A 16172-nucleotide genomic window follows, 5' to 3' on the forward strand; every position below is an offset into this window, starting at 1 on the left:
AGTATATATAGGCGACTAAACCCTAGACTACTAGTACAAGCAGGAATGGGCTTGGGCCTATTACATTGGGCTAATATGACTAATAGTAATATATATCTCCAACATAGCAAAGAAACCAAGGACAAGTCAATTTCATGTTGATATCAAGCAGGTGAAAGTAATAATGGTGTGGCCATTTTGACTTTTAAAAGAAGCAATATATATATATATATATATCCAGTATTTGCATTGTCGTTATCACTGCCATGTAAATCTCACAGTTTTGTGACCTACATTCTATAACAAAGATGATTTATATGTTCTATTCTTTATTGTACATTGTTCTTACTTATTACCTATTTCACATTTTAAATATACACATCAGTATATAAATAAAAAAATGTGAACATCATGCATGAATTATAATCATTGTGTGTACTTAATCACATTAATAAGTGTGAGAGAACAACAATCCATGTGGAAAAACTACCACACGTTTGAGTTAACTATGATGTTGCAACCCGGCAAACCCACCTTGGCCATTCCATTATAAGTTACTACAGTTTTCCCAGGCAACAATTAAACCCTTTTTTTTCTTATGATTAGATTGTTATAATGGGAAAGGAGAAATCGGAACCCTGGACGTATCTATTAAAAATCTAAGAGTTGATAATTTAACTGGCACAACAAAACCATTCGTACAATAGGTTTTAACCACTGAAACCAACCTGTTCTCATTTTTCTCTGATATCATTATTACTCTGCAACAATAGAGAGAAGATACGTAAGAGAAAATAGAGCTCAAGAAATATGAAAGACATTCAGTTACAAGTACATATTGTAAAGGCAAATGCACCAATCAAAATAGATTATGGTTACAGAGAACAGGATACTTAAGTACATACACACTTTGCTTGAAGTCAACCACAACAACGATAATATTTATCTTAATAATAACAAGAGCTGGGGCTTAATTTCTCAAACAAATTGGTCCAGGTATTCTTCCACAGAGGTGTATTTGACATCTGGATACAGCTGGGAAGCCTCCACACCAAATGATGGCTCAATTTCAAAGTTAGTGTGATCACCCTTCACAAAGACTGAGTGGTTGATTGACAATATCACATTAATTGGAATTGGGGCCTCTGCAAATGTACCAAGATCAAAAACATATTTAATTAACCAATGTTTTGCTCCTTGCCAATGTTAAAAATACTAATGTTAAAGAACATGACAGAACATAAATTAAGCATAGCATCCTTGGAATTTTGAACAGGTTTTGTCACTGACCTTGGATGTCCTTCAAAAGCTTTTCCTCTGGAACATAGATTTTCTCAATGGTTTTGCCAATCTTCTTCTCCCAAAGGGCAACAAGCTCATTAAAGGAGTAAATGTTTCCTGGAGGCCTGATGTAGAGTACCTTGTTCAATGCTCTTGGGTCATCCACAGATTTAATGGTATAGGTTCCAATGTCCTCTTCCTTATTAAAAATTGCTGCAAGGAGAGTTCAAAGCAACACATGATCAAATAGTTATATACATATCATAGCTATACAATTAAGTTCATTCAGTTTCAGTGGACACTCTTCTCCATTTGCTTCAAAATTAAGATAGTCCATTTTATACATGTTGTCACATCATTTAAAATTTAATTACACCAAATAAAGGAGTGACAAATGATTTAGAAAGACGTGATATTCTATTCGCCAAAAAGACATACTCGTAATGAAAAGGCTTAAATGTCGTGTTTGGCAAGCATGGATACACATTTTGATAATGCAAAATGCTGATCAAGAGCTTAAAGAAATTGTTAGTTACCCTTGGGATTTCCATCTCCGGGGATAACGACTTTGTCTCTAGGAGGAGCACTGACTCCTGGCTGCGCTAAGGTAGGAAGAAAATAGCCAGCAAAGTAGTTGGATGACACATAAGTGAAGGGAATGCCTGCGGCCTCAACAGCACGTCGGATTTGGGCCTTGGAAGCAAATGCAGTCTTCGCTGGATCCACAGCATGGACTCGGTCCACATCGTTTCCGAATTCAGATGGGTAGAATCTCTGAAAAACAACTCAACCAATAAAACCTCTAAATAATTGTAGACTTTTTCATTGAAATTTGCTCACTAATTTCCAAACAATTATTATACAACAGAAATTTTCTAATACCACAACTTTTTTTTTTTTTAATACATGATAAAAATTCTACTACCTAATCTAAGTATATATGTATGTAAAACTCTCTCCTAAAAACTTGAATCCGGCCGTTATCTCTCACACTCCACAAGTACTTATATTTGTCATGCGACAGGTGCGCGATAGTAATACCATTACCTTTTTCTACTACAGCTCAAACTGACATGATAATAAATACTATTTGTGTTACTTTAGTTATATTTTATAGTTACCACCGCACACCTTTGGTGCGATGGTTACTCTACGAGTATAAATGCTTGTGGGATATGGAGGGCAAGAGCCGGGTACAAGTTTCGAGGAGAAAGCTTCACACACAATATATACTTAGATTATGTTAAATTAAAATTCTATCTTGTATAAAAAATAAAAAATAAAAGTTATATTTTATAGTTTATCATTTATGCCACCGGAAAATATGTTTATTATAGGTTTTTTTTGGTAAGGTTCAGTCCCAGAAATCCAATAGGAAAAGGCCCATTAAAAAATAATAATAATAATAAAGGCCCAATTTGGCGTGTTCTGATTAAGTCATTATTTTAGTCATTACAGAGCTTCCACCAAATTGGTGCGGTTGCTGTGAGTTATGACATGTGACATGGGCCCATGACGGATTGTTCACGCCCAACCGAATTTTCTCTATTTTTAAAGTCATGGTAGAGGGGTCCCCTACGTCGACATTTTTCTTCCTTTCGGTCAATATACTCATTTTATATTTCTGTATATAAATAGCAGGAAGATTAATTTATTATTTAACACATTCCAAATCCATAATATACACAGATTTTTTTTTTTCTTCTTGTTTTTTCTTTTTTGAGAACCTACAACAATACACTAGATTCACTTATTACACTACCTTCATAAGAGGACAAACAAAAAGATACATTTTTATCTTATATTTGTTTTCATTAAACATTACCTTCATAAGAGAACAAAAAAAAAAACAGACATTTTTATCTTATACTTGTTTTCATTAATTTTTTTTTTTCTTGAGATAAGGTTTACCTTATACGTTCGTTGCTTAGCAGATCAAGATATCAATTAATTTTTTATTTTTTTTATTAATTAATTAATTATTAACATAACTTTTATTATTCATCAAGCAGAATCAATAGATCACTTTCAACAATTTTAAAATAAAATATTAAAACTCTTATTAATTGGTCGGTAGCATCATCAGAATTCACAAACGGGTTTTCTTTATCTTGATCCTAAGAACAACTTTACTAGCCTTTGGAATCTATTTTTAAGCCAAGTTGCTGACCCAATTAAAAATTAAACTTTACAAATTATTTAGGGAAAATAAATTGAAGGAATGAAATTTTAGATAAAAGGGTTTCAAACTATTAAAGTTTTGAGTAAAATTTAGAAACACGAACCTTAACGTTGCCAGCTTCTTTAATGGCAGCAATGATCTTGACCTGATCTACTATTTGCAAGTGACCCACAGTTGATATCACGACATCCACTTGCTTAATTGCTTTCACCAAACTCCCATGGTCGTAAAAGAAGGCTATCCACCTCTGCTCCCCCCACCCCCCCCCCCTTAAAACAATATTTTTTCCCCTCACAAGTTTCTTCGTAACATCAATCTTCACCCTAACTCTTAAGGATTTTCCCTAGTGAACTCCAGATTTCGCTACATTGACGTTCAAGATCTCCCCCAACTTTTCTCCTATAGCTCTGCCCGTTTCTCTGGTTCTACTCTTTAAAGGGAGATTGTGTATTTGCACCGGGAGATTGTGTATTTGCACCCAAAACGGGGACTGCCAAAGGGAAATCTCCTATGGTATCTGTTCGCCCTCAAACTCTCTCAACAGGATCAAAGACTTCTCATATGTCCACGGGCACATCTCCATAACTCTCTTCTTATCCTTTCCATCTCCAAATTCCACTAGATAGAGTTCATCTTCAACTTCATTTATCTGGATGCTCTTATTTGGTTTCCACACCATTCTAAGGTTCTTCCTAAGAGCATCAATGTTTATGCTCCAATGTGAAAGCACCTTTATCACGAGACAGTTTTTTCCTATTGCTATAGCAGCCTCTGTAGTGCTCCTTCCCAACTCAATGCTCTCACCCTCCTCTTCTGTGAAAGACAACTTTTTCCACAGTTCTTCTAACTCCTTTGCCATGCTTTCTCCCTCCGCTGGTCCTACGTAGGTGAGGACCACTTCACTCTTGCAAGGGACAACCTGCAAGACTCTCTACTGCATCCACATGCACTAGCACGGGAGCACTGTGATTTTATCTTTTCATTTGCACTATAGGACATGCATGTTCATCTTGGTTGGACCATTTGGTGCTCCTAATTAATGAAGCATGCATCTGGAATCTGGTGATGATCGATCGTAATAGCTGTTGAATATTAGCTCTGATACCATGTTAAATGGACAATATTATCAAACGCAATGTGTTATACCATGTTGTGTATGCTAGAGTGAATGCGGAAGAGGAAGCATAGAATAAGAACATCAAGAACACGAGGGTTAAGTGGTTCAGCCTTGACGGCTTACATCCACGGAGGAATCCCTTAAGGGTTACATCTTTATTGTATAAGAGTGTAGTACAATAACCTATATTATAATGAACCTTAACATGAGTATATATAGGCGACTAAACCCTAGACTACTAGTACAAGCAGGAATGGGCTTGGGCCTATTACATTGGGCTAATATGACTAATATATATCTCTAACACCCTTCCTCAAACTCAAGGCAGAAGCTCGATGAAGGCTTGAGGTTGGATAAGCATAAGAAAATCACTTGGAGATGCTTTGAAGAATGCCTTTGAAAAAAACCGCAATGAAGAATGGGCCAATTGACCAATTTTGGAGTTTCAAATGAAGAAACAGAGTCCAAAATCGGAATCTACACGAAAAATTGAGCAAGATAGGCCCTTTCGGAAATTTCAACGCAAAAAGTCAAAGTCAAAGAAAGTCAAAGTCAACATATCAGGGTCAAAGTCAACGGATACATGGACCGGGTCGGTTCCGGGTTTTCCAGGTCGGGTCACGGATCGGGCTGCAGAGCCGCTGACTCATCCTGATGACGTGGTGCTGACCTGGACTAGGGTTGACGTGGCAACAGCTTGCGGGGTGCTGACGTGGCAAGATGACGTCAGCAGCAGACTTCAGGCGCGTGTGGCGCGTGAGGTTATTCCACTGGCGCGTGGAGAACTTCGGAAGGCGCGTGAGAGCGCGTGCAACGGAGATTGATGCTCGGACTTCGGGGTTTGGCAGATCGGCGAGCTACGAGGCCGTCATGGTGGCGCGTGTTGCCGGAGGAGGATCTGCTCCTGAGGAATCCGAGGCGGCGCGTGAGCTACAACGGAAGCGCATGAGGCTGCTGTTGGTGGCCGTGTTTTTGGGTTTTTGTCGCGGGAGGTCATGTAGCACGTCTGTGGTATTGGTTTCATCAGGCGAGGCATGGATTTGCACAGATTTGAAAAGTTAAGCCACGGCTTGCTTGGTTGTTGGATTTTGACACAGCACAGAACCATGGTGGCTGCGAGATGCCGTGGAGTCTAGATCCGGCAGACAAGCATGTGTGACTTTTGATGGTGGTGTGCACGTGAGAATCTTCTTTGCTTGCTAGAGATGTTTGTTTGATGCCAAGAACGAAGTTTAGCTCTGATGCCATGTTGAATATTAGCTCTGATACCATGTTAAATAGACAATATTATCAAACGCAATGTGTTATACTATGTTGTGTATGCTAGAGTAGATGCGGAAGAGGAAGCATAGAATAGGAACATCAAGAACACGAGAGTTACATGGTTCAGCCTTGACGCCTTACATCTACGGAGGAATCCCTTAAGAGCTACATCTTTATTGTATAGAAGTGTAATACAATAACCTGTGTTATAATGAACCTTAACATGAGTATATATAGGCGACTAAACCCTAAACTACTAGTACAAGCAGGAATGAGTTTGGGCCTATTACATTAGGCTAATATAACTAATAGTAATATATATCTCCAACATAGCAAAGAAACCAAGGAGAAGTCAATTTCATGTTGATCTCAAGCAGGTGAAAGTAATAATGGTGTGGCCATTTTGACTTTTAAAAGAAGCAATATATATATATATATATATCCAGTATTTGCATTGTCGTTATCACTGCCATGTAAATCTCACAGTTTTGTGACCTACATTCTATAACAAAGATGATTTATATGTTCTATTCTTTATTGTACATTGTTCTTACTTATTACCTATTTCACATTTTAAATATACACATCAGTATATAAATAAAAAAATGTGAACATCATGCATGAATTATAATCATTGTGTGTACTTAATCACATTAATAAGTGTGAGAGAACAACAATCCATGTGGAAAAACTACCACACGTTTGAGTCAACTATGATGTTGCAACCCGGCAAACCCACCTTGGCCATTCCATTATAAGTTACTACAGTTTTCCCAGGCAACAATTAAACCCTTTTTTTTCTTATGATTAGATTGTTATAATGGGAAAGGAGAAATCGGAACCCTGGACGTATCTATTAAAAATCTAAGAGTTGATAATTTAACTGGCACAACAAAACCATTCGTACAATAGGTTTTAACCACTGAAACCAACCTGTTCTCATTTTTCTCTGATATCATTATTACTCTGCAACAATAGAGAGAAGATACGTAAGAGAAAATAGAGCTCAAGAAATATGAAAGACATTCAGTTACAAGTACATATTGTAAAGGCAAATGCACCAATCAAAATAGATTATGGTTACAGAGAACAGGATACTTAAGTACATACACACTTTGCTTGAAGTCAACCACAACAACGATAATATTTATCTTAATAATAACAAGAGCTGGGGCTTAATTTCTCAAACAAATTGGTCCAGGTATTCTTCCACAGAGGTGTATTTGACATCTGGATACAGCTGGGAAGCCTCCACACCAAATGATGGCTCAATTTCAAAGTTAGTGTGATCACCCTTCACAAAGACTGAGTGGTTGATTGACAATATCACATTAATTGGAATTGGGGCCTCTGCAAATGTACCAAGATCAAAAACATATTTAATTAACCAATGTTTTGCTCCTTGCCAATGTTAAAAATACTAATGTTAAAGAACATGACAGAACATAAATTAAGCATAGCATCCTTGGAATTTTGAACAGGTTTTGTCACTGACCTTGGATGTCCTTCAAAAGCTTTTCCTCTGGAACATAGATTTTCTCAATGGTTTTGCCAATCTTCTTCTCCCAAAGGGCAACAAGCTCATTAAAGGAGTAAATGTTTCCTGGAGGCCTGATGTAGAGTACCTTGTTCAATGCTCTTGGGTCATCCACAGATTTAATGGTATAGGTTCCAATGTCCTCTTCCTTATTAAAAATTGCTGCAAGGAGAGTTCAAAGCAACACATGATCAAATAGTTATATACATATCATAGCTATACAATTAAGTTCATTCAGTTTCAGTGGACACTCTTCTCCATTTGCTTCAAAATTAAGATAGTCCATTTTATACATGTTGTCACATCATTTAAAATTTAATTACACCAAATAAAGGAGTGACAAATGATTTAGAAAGACGTGATATTCTATTCGCCAAAAAGACATACTCGTAATGAAAAGGCTTAAATGTCGTGTTTGGCAAGCATGGATACACATTTTGATAATGCAAAATGCTGATCAAGAGCTTAAAGAAATTGTTAGTTACCCTTGGGATTTCCATCTCCGGGGATAACGACTTTGTCTCTAGGAGGAGCACTGACTCCTGGCTGCGCTAAGGTAGGAAGAAAATAGCCAGCAAAGTAGTTGGATGACACATAAGTGAAGGGAATGCCTGCGGCCTCAACAGCACGTCGGATTTGGGCCTTGGAAGCAAATGCAGTCTTCGCTGGATCCACAGCATGGACACGGTCCACATCGTTTCCGAATTCAGATGGGTAGAATCTCTGAAAAACAACTCAACCAATAAAACCTCTAAATAATTGTAGACTTTTTCATTGAAATTTGCTCACTAATTTCCAAACAATTATTATACAACAGAAATTTTCTAATACCACAAATTTTTTTTTTTTTAATACATGATAAAAATTCTACTACCTAATCTAAGTATATATGTATGTAAAACTCTCTCTTAAAAACTTGAATCCCGCCGTTATCTCTCACACTCCACAAGTACTTATATTTGTCATGCGACAAGTGCGCGATAGTAATACCGTTACCTTTTTCTACTACAGCTCAAACTGACATGATAATAAATACTATTTATGTTACTTTAGTTATATTTTATAGTTACCACCACACACCCTTGGTGCGATGGTTACTCCACGAGTATAAGTGCTTGTGGGGTATGGAGAGCAAGGACCGGGTACAAGTCTCGAGGAGGAATAGTTACCACTACACACCCTTGGTGCGATGGTTACTCCACGAGTATAAGTGCTTGTGGGGTATGGAGAACAAGGATCGGGTACAAGTCTCGAGGAGGAATCTTCACACACATATACACTTAGATTAGGTTAAATTAGAATTCTATCTTGTATAAAAAAATAAAAAATAAAAGTTATATTTTATAGTTATCATTTATGCCACCGGAAAATATGTTTATTATAGGTTTTTTTTGGTAAGGTTCAGTCCCAGAAATCCAATAGGAAAAGGCCCATTAAAAAATAATAATAATAATAATAATAATAATAAAGGCCCAATTTGGCGTGTTCTGATTAAGTCATTATTTTAGTCATTACAGAGCTTCCACCAAATTGGTGCGGTTGTTGTGAGTTATGACATGTGACGTGGGCCCATGACGGATTGTTCACGCCCAACCGAATTTTCTCTATTTGTAAAGTCATGGTAGAGGGGTCCCCTACGTGGACATTTTTCTTCCTTTTGGTCAATATACTCATTTTATATTTCTGTATATAAATAGCAGGAAGATTAATTTATTATTTAACACATTCCAAATCCATAATATACACAGATTTTTTTTTTCTTCTTGTTTTTTCTTTTTTGAGAACCTACAACAATACACTAGATTCACTTATTACACTACCTTCATAAGAGGACAAACAAAAAGATACATTTTTATCTTATATTTGTTTTCATTAAACATTACCTTCATAAGAGAACAAATAAAAAAACAGACATTTTTATCTTATACTTGTTTTCATTATTTTTTTTTTCTTGAGATAAGGTTTACCTTATACGTTCGTTGCTTAGCAGATCAAGATATCAATTAATTTTTTATTTTTTTTATTAATTAATTAATTATTAACATAACTTTTATTATTCATCAAGCAGAATCAATAGATCACTTTCAACAATTTTAAAATAAAATATTAAAACTCTTATTAATTGGTCGGTAGCATCATCAGAATTCACAAACGGGTTTTCTTTGTCTTGATCCTAAGAACAACTTTACTAGCCTTTGGAATCTATTTTTAAGCCAAGTTGCTGACCCAATTAAAAATTAAACTTTACAAATTATTTAGGGAAAATAAATTGAAGGAATGAAATTTTAGATAAAAGGGTTTCAAACTATTAAAGTTTTGAGTAAAATTTAGAAACACGAACCTTAACGTTGCCAGCTTCTTTAATGGCAGCAATGATCTTGACCTGATCTACTATTTGCAAGTGACCCACAGTTGATATCACGACATCCACTTGCTTAATTGCTTTCACCAAACTCCCATGGTCGTAAAGATCTCCCTGCATTTCCATTTTTTTTTTTTTAACACCATCATCAAACTTTTCCCACAAACAAAACCAAACCCATCTAGCAAAAAAACTCACAAAAACACATACAAACAGAGAGAGATTAATATACGTACGTGGACCAAAGTGACACCCAAGTTCTTGAAATTCTCAACGATTTTTCCCTTGACGGGATCAGAGACTGTGCTCTCTCTGACCAGAGCAAAAGTGGGATGACCAGCCTTTGCGCTTGCTTCCACGATGAATTTTCCGATGTAGCCTGTGCCTCCGATTATCAAAACCTTGCTTTTGTGAGCCATTTTAGTGTTTCTTTTTGTGCTAAAAAGACGAGAGGTAATTACAAGAACAGGTAGTAGCGAGAGAGAGAGAGAGAGAGAGAGAGCAGAGAAGAAGGTGGAGTGGATGAAAATTGTTGTAAAATACCAAGCTATTTATGGATGAGTTTAGCGGTGTGAAGTTACAAGAATGGGCCTGTGGTTGGTACAAGAATGGGCCTGGGACTTTTTTTCTTCTTCTTCTAGATTTTAATTAATTAGATTCGTGCAAAGAGTTTGGATTTTTTTTTTTTTTTTAAAGAAACACACATTTTAAGTTACACGCATATTCGGTGAGTAGACAAAAAAGATTGTATTCGGTGAGTAGACAAAAAAAAAAAAAAAAAATACACACGTATACTTGTGTCATTAAGATACTCATTAATAAAATTCATAAAAAACTATCATTTTATATAATGTTAAAATTTGAAAACATTTTAGCAAGTATGCACTTGACTATTTTATTGCTCAATATAACCCTATATTTGAATTTAATAAAAGAACTTTAAGTCACGAAACCAAAACACTACCCATTGTTGAAAGAGTATTATACTAATAATAACTATGTTAAGTAGAGTATAAGTCACTTTTATGATACAGATTCATAACAGGACACAAATGCATAATTGAAATCAATTGTTCTTGATGTACAAACCCACTTTTATAGTACAGATTCATGACATAAATGTGAATAGATATATAGCTGAATTTAATTGGAAAAATAGGGTTCAAGAGAACACCTAAACACTAACCATTATTGGAAGAGGACTAGTATTAATTAACTAGGCAAAACGTTTATAAGCCAAGCGTCTGCATCAATCCACTATTATGGTACAGATTCATGATATAGATTGGGAATCATGCAAAACTTGTGGCTCTCTCTCTGTCTCTCCGTAATGATAAACTGTCCACTACTTTATTTTGTCAAATCAAGCCTTCCATGTGAACTGATAATGAATATTGAAATCTTCATTTGGCAGCAAAGTGTTTGTTAAGCCGTCCTTTTGTTGTGCTTAATTTCATTGTTGGGATGTATCAGAATTTCTTCAAATGAATATTATAAAAATTAAAAAATATATATTTGAATTCAATTTTATAAGGTTGGTTTTCAAAATTGATCATGTTTCTTTATTCTTTTTTAAATATACTAGCTGATATTATTAAAAATGTCTTGTTAACAAATGTTTACAGTGCAATTATTAATAAATTATTTTAAGAAAAATTTTAATACAATTTTTATAAAAAATAGTCAACATAATAATTTTTTTCTTTTAAAAATATTTTTTAAAAATATTTTATAAATCAATACTTTTAAAATATCACATTATATATATATATATATATATATATATTTTGTTGAAATTGCAAAATTGGAATTAAAGTGGGTCCCACAACACTATTCACACATTTAAAAATTATTTGCTACAGTGTTTTCAGCAACAATCAGTTTTTATCAACTTTCAGCAACAATAAGTGCTATCCAAACGGACCCAGTAAAAGTAAAATTTTCAAACTTAGCTTGAACTCGATATAAGTCTAGGGGGGGGTTTGGATTCCGCGTTTGCGTTTCAGCAAACGCGTTTTCCTCCCCTTTTTTTTTTTTTTTTTTTGCCGCATTTTTTTACTTTTGGGAGACAAAAAAGCTGTGCATGAACAGTGCGTGCACTGTTCACGCACTGTTCATGCACTGTTCATGTAATAAAAAATATTAAAAGTAGGTCCCACGGTACTATTTACACATTTAAAAATTATTTTGCTACAGTATTTTCAGTTTTCAGTTTTCAGTTTTCAGTTTCAGCAACAATAAGCTCAATCCAAACACACCCTATAAATAATATTCAAACTTGAGCTTATTATAAAGTATAAAAACTTGAGCTCGAATTGGCTTGGCTTGGCTTGATTCATTAGTCAAGCCAAGCTCGAGCTCAATATCAAGCCCAAACTCAAGCTTAATATCGTACTTTTGAGCTTGAGATCCAACACAAGCATATTATCAAGTCCATATCAAACTTATTATCTAGCCTATTTGGTTTGGATGAGTGGTTTCAACTTATAATTAATTAAAGTCTTAGAAGGATATGAGCTAACTTATCAACTTCATATCAATTTTATTACTAAACTCATAAATAAGCCTAAGTTTAACTTATTTTGTTAATTTTGTATCGAGTCTTGGTGTTCACAAACTTGTTCATGAACAATATTTTTTTACTTAGGTTCTGCTTGTTTATTAAACAAGCTTAAAACTAAGCTTGTTTATTAAAGAAACTTAAAACTAAAACTTAAGCTTGGCTTGTTCATAAACAAACAAACATAAACAACCAAGTTGTTTATGAATGGATTGGTTCATTTAGAGCCCTACCTAAAATCAAAAAGTATATCTATTTTTCCATCCAAAAAAAAAAAAAAATATATATATATATATTTGAGATGAGGCCCATAAAGGTAATTTGAGGAGTCACTAAATTCTTAGCATCAGTAATGGTTGCATTCTCTAGAAACCCAGATGAATCCAGTCATTATCACGGAGAGGTGCATTTTTTTTTTTTTTTTGGAGTCAGTAAGGTGGCGTTTGGAATTTGGACTTTGGGGGCCATTGGCAATTTTTGACGTAATAACTGAATAGATTAATATTGGGTCATGCTAATAAGTGTACTTAGAGTATTAGTTAATTATTTATTTTAGAAAAGTTTTAGTACCACTTTTATGAGAAATGAAAAAAATTGTTAAATTTATTTTTTTCAATAAAAATTTTCTTTAAATGAATTATTAATCAATACCTTGCACTCGTTAGAATTTTTCATAAATATTTAGAGTTGTAATGAAACTTTTTTTTTTTTTTGAAACAAATCATTATAAATATTCCCATAAAAAAAAAATCATTATAAATATTATTGAATGGTTGGTAATCGGCAAGAAATTCATTATTAATGTTCAGAGAACCAAACTTCATCTAAAACTAATAAAGAAAAGAAAACATTGCTCTCCGGGACGAAAGCTACTGCATTACTTTGAGGAGTCACTAAATTCTTAGCATCAGGAATGGTTGCATTCTCTAGAAACCCAGGTGAATCCAGCCATTATCATGGAGAGGTGCTTCTTTTTTATTTTTTATTTTTTATTTATTTATTTTTTTTTTTGGAGTCAGTAAGGTGGCGTTTGGACTTTGGACTTTGGAGGCCATTGGCAATTTTTAATGCTAGTAACCGAATAGATTAAATATTTAGAGTTGTAATGAAACCGTTTTTTTTTTTCATTTTTTTTTTTTTTAGAAACAAATCATTATAAATATTTCCATAAAAAAATAATTCTAAGGACCAAATTTGAACTTATAGCCCACTATGTGGAATGACTCAAGCCCAAAAAGCCCATAAACAATGAATTTATAGAAAATGGGTTGGAGAACTAGGCTGTAGTTGATCAAAAGAACTTTAGAATCGGTCAAACGATAAGAGAGTGAAACGAAATAGGATTATATTGAAGAAAAATTATCCTCGACCAGGTCCGAGATGCACTGTTCTGTTCTATTATCTTCCTCTTTGGTTACAAGTTTGGTTCCTGAATACTATAATATTTTCCTTTTGATTTTTCCATCCCTATTCTTTGCTCCCTCTCCTTCCTTTTATACTCTTTTCCTTTCCATCCCTATCTTCCATGTGCATGCCAAATGGTAAATCTTGATACTTGTTCCATCAGCACCTCCCATAAGTTTTCATGTAGTAGCTGTAAGACTGAAACCCACTGTTCAGGCATCACATCCATATTAATGTGGCCAGAGAATTACCTACAAAACATTTAATGCGGAAGTAGCAGCTTTTTTCTTGGATATTTTATGATCCTTCTATGGCTTGAGCTTCCGTAGTGCTTATTTGCATCAACTAAGTACTTATGTGATGTTTCTTCGGATAGCAGATCATCTCTACGAGCGATGGTCTCGGTCAGCCGAGGTGACTCTTATTCTTGGTACAACCCATTAAGTCATCATGATCTAAATTGACTTCTTTGTTTATTAACATGGACTCTTTTGATAACATTTACCCCTTCTCGGACATATTTTGTCCTCGACGTGGGCCTTAGGTCCATTACACAACATGTGTAATGGACCTCTAGGCCCAATACCGCTACAAAAATCATTATAAATATTATTGAATTGTTGGTAATTAGCAAGAAATCTATATATATAATAATAGATGAAGCTGAGAGAAAATCCAATTAAATTTCAATTAGATTCTTAATTTTGCACCACTTGTCCTAACCAAAACTCAAAAAAAAATCTAATTAGATTATAAATTTGACTCCAATTTTGTGTCATGTATCTTATCTAAATTTTCTAATTTTTGTGCTCAAATAAATGATGCATTAACATTTAACACAGAAGTCAAGAAAACCACAATGATAATGCTCATTAGCCTAAGTAAGAACATCTTACCTACACACTTTTATAGAGATTATAAATTGGACTCTAATTTTGTGTCATGGTGCTGCTGCCAAACTCTCTCTCCATCCTTTGCATTTCATATTTTCAAAACCTGGAATGTCTGTCCCCCAAGGGGTTTCAAAACCTCACATCTTTAAACCAACTAAAGATCTATAATTGCCTAAAGCTCACATCCTTACCAAAGGAGGGCCTGCCTCCCTCACTTACACAACTTGAAATCCGTAATTGTCCTCTGCTAAGTCAACATTGCAATAATGAGAAAGGACAAGAGTGGTCCAAGATAGCTCACATCCCTTGTGTTTTGATTGACAACAAATTCATCCATGAAACAGTGACAACAGATTCATTCACAACACAGCCCAACAGGTGAATTCCTGATTTTGCAAACAAGAGGATGTTCAACTTTCGCATTGCATTGACATCTACGTAAGTCATTTATTAAATCTCCAAATTTATATGTTTACACAGCATACATGTCAGAACTTTTTATATGACAGTGTTCAATATTTTGTATATTTAGCCAGGTAAACCCAGCACAGTGACATAATGAGAACCAAAGCTGAGTTCTATGATAACCTCTTACATGCTTTTTGCAGTATATACCTTACTGATGAATCAAGAAAATTCACCAATGAATCGCACGATGCCCCTCTCGCTTCATATACTAACCTGCACGAAACAAAAGAGAAAACCTATCGAAGGACACCGGTGTGGTGCCGGCCAAACTCCCTCCGAAGGTTAAGTCAGAAAGTATGCTCACAACTCTAGAGTGCTAGAGAGGGTTAATTATGCGTACCTTGGCTTGTGAGGGTATTGGGGCTTTTATAGTGGCTTGAGGTTGACATCCCTTCCTTGGCGCGGAAGTCTTTTCCTTATAAGACTCTTCTTGTAGAATCCTAAACGTGATAAATAAGTCTCTTCCTTACGCGGAAGATTTTTACCAAGTATATAAGATTTCCGGAGTCCCACTAGCGCAAGGACTCTATTTGGGCCCTTATGAGAATGGGTCAAAATATCCCCCATTAGGGGCTCAGCAGGCCCATGGACAACTAGCCCACCATTCTTCACCCCGTCCGTATCCGGCCCGTTCACATCAGGTCCGTCCACTGGGGGCTCATGCAAATGATGGATCCGTTCATTAGGACGCAAGCGGATCACATTAAGGTCCGTTCAGTCACATAAGACATTCCAAGATATTTTTCCCCTTTCAGTTATTAATGAGTACCTTGGCATCACTTTTTTTTTTTTAGTATGAACTTTAAAAATCTAACGGTCGAATTTTATGTTTCTTATGTTCTTAACATGCATATCAAATTTCGTTCAAATTGAATATTATTTACTATTTGATCAATTAATTTATTTTTTATATAACTTTATATTACAAAAACTTGAAATAATAACATTTAATTAATAGCATAACAATTTTTTTTTTTAGGAATGATGGTATAGTAATTGATTTTTAATTTTCTTGAAATTTTGTAAGCATTAAGAATGTAATAAGAACATGAAATCTAACGATTAAATTTTTTTTAAAAAAAAAAAAAAAAAAACTCTCTCCGTCTAAAGTAATCTTTTCTTTCTG

General features: G+C 34.8%; 2 protein-coding genes across 2 annotated transcripts; both read right to left on the reverse strand.

The window, feature by feature from the left end:
• Positions 1–764: 764 nt before the first annotated feature.
• LOC112040894 (phenylcoumaran benzylic ether reductase Betv6-like) lies at positions 765–4301 on the reverse strand. Its single transcript, XM_065766754.1, has 5 exons — positions 4029–4301; positions 3546–3689; positions 1797–2034; positions 1270–1473; positions 765–1124 (listed from the first exon to the last, which is right to left on the reverse strand). The coding sequence occupies exons 1-5, from the start codon at positions 4299–4301 to the stop codon at positions 958–960; spliced, it is 1026 nt and encodes a 341-aa protein (XP_065622826.1). The 3' UTR covers positions 765–957.
• A 2511-nt stretch (positions 4302–6812) lies between these two features.
• On the reverse strand, positions 6813–10255 carry LOC112022292 (phenylcoumaran benzylic ether reductase Betv6). The gene is made up of 5 exons (XM_024054859.2): positions 9958–10255; positions 9701–9835; positions 7845–8082; positions 7318–7521; positions 6813–7172 (listed from the first exon to the last, which is right to left on the reverse strand). The coding sequence occupies exons 1-5, from the start codon at positions 10138–10140 to the stop codon at positions 7006–7008; spliced, it is 927 nt and encodes a 308-aa protein (XP_023910627.2). The 5' UTR covers positions 10141–10255; the 3' UTR covers positions 6813–7005.
• Between the last annotated feature and the right edge of the window lie 5917 nt (positions 10256–16172).

The sequence above is a fragment of the Quercus suber genome, unplaced genomic scaffold (genome assembly GCF_002906115.3).
Source record: "Quercus suber isolate HL8 unplaced genomic scaffold, Cork oak 2.0 scaffold_738, whole genome shotgun sequence".
Classification (NCBI taxonomy): domain Eukaryota; kingdom Viridiplantae; phylum Streptophyta; class Magnoliopsida; order Fagales; family Fagaceae; genus Quercus; species Quercus suber.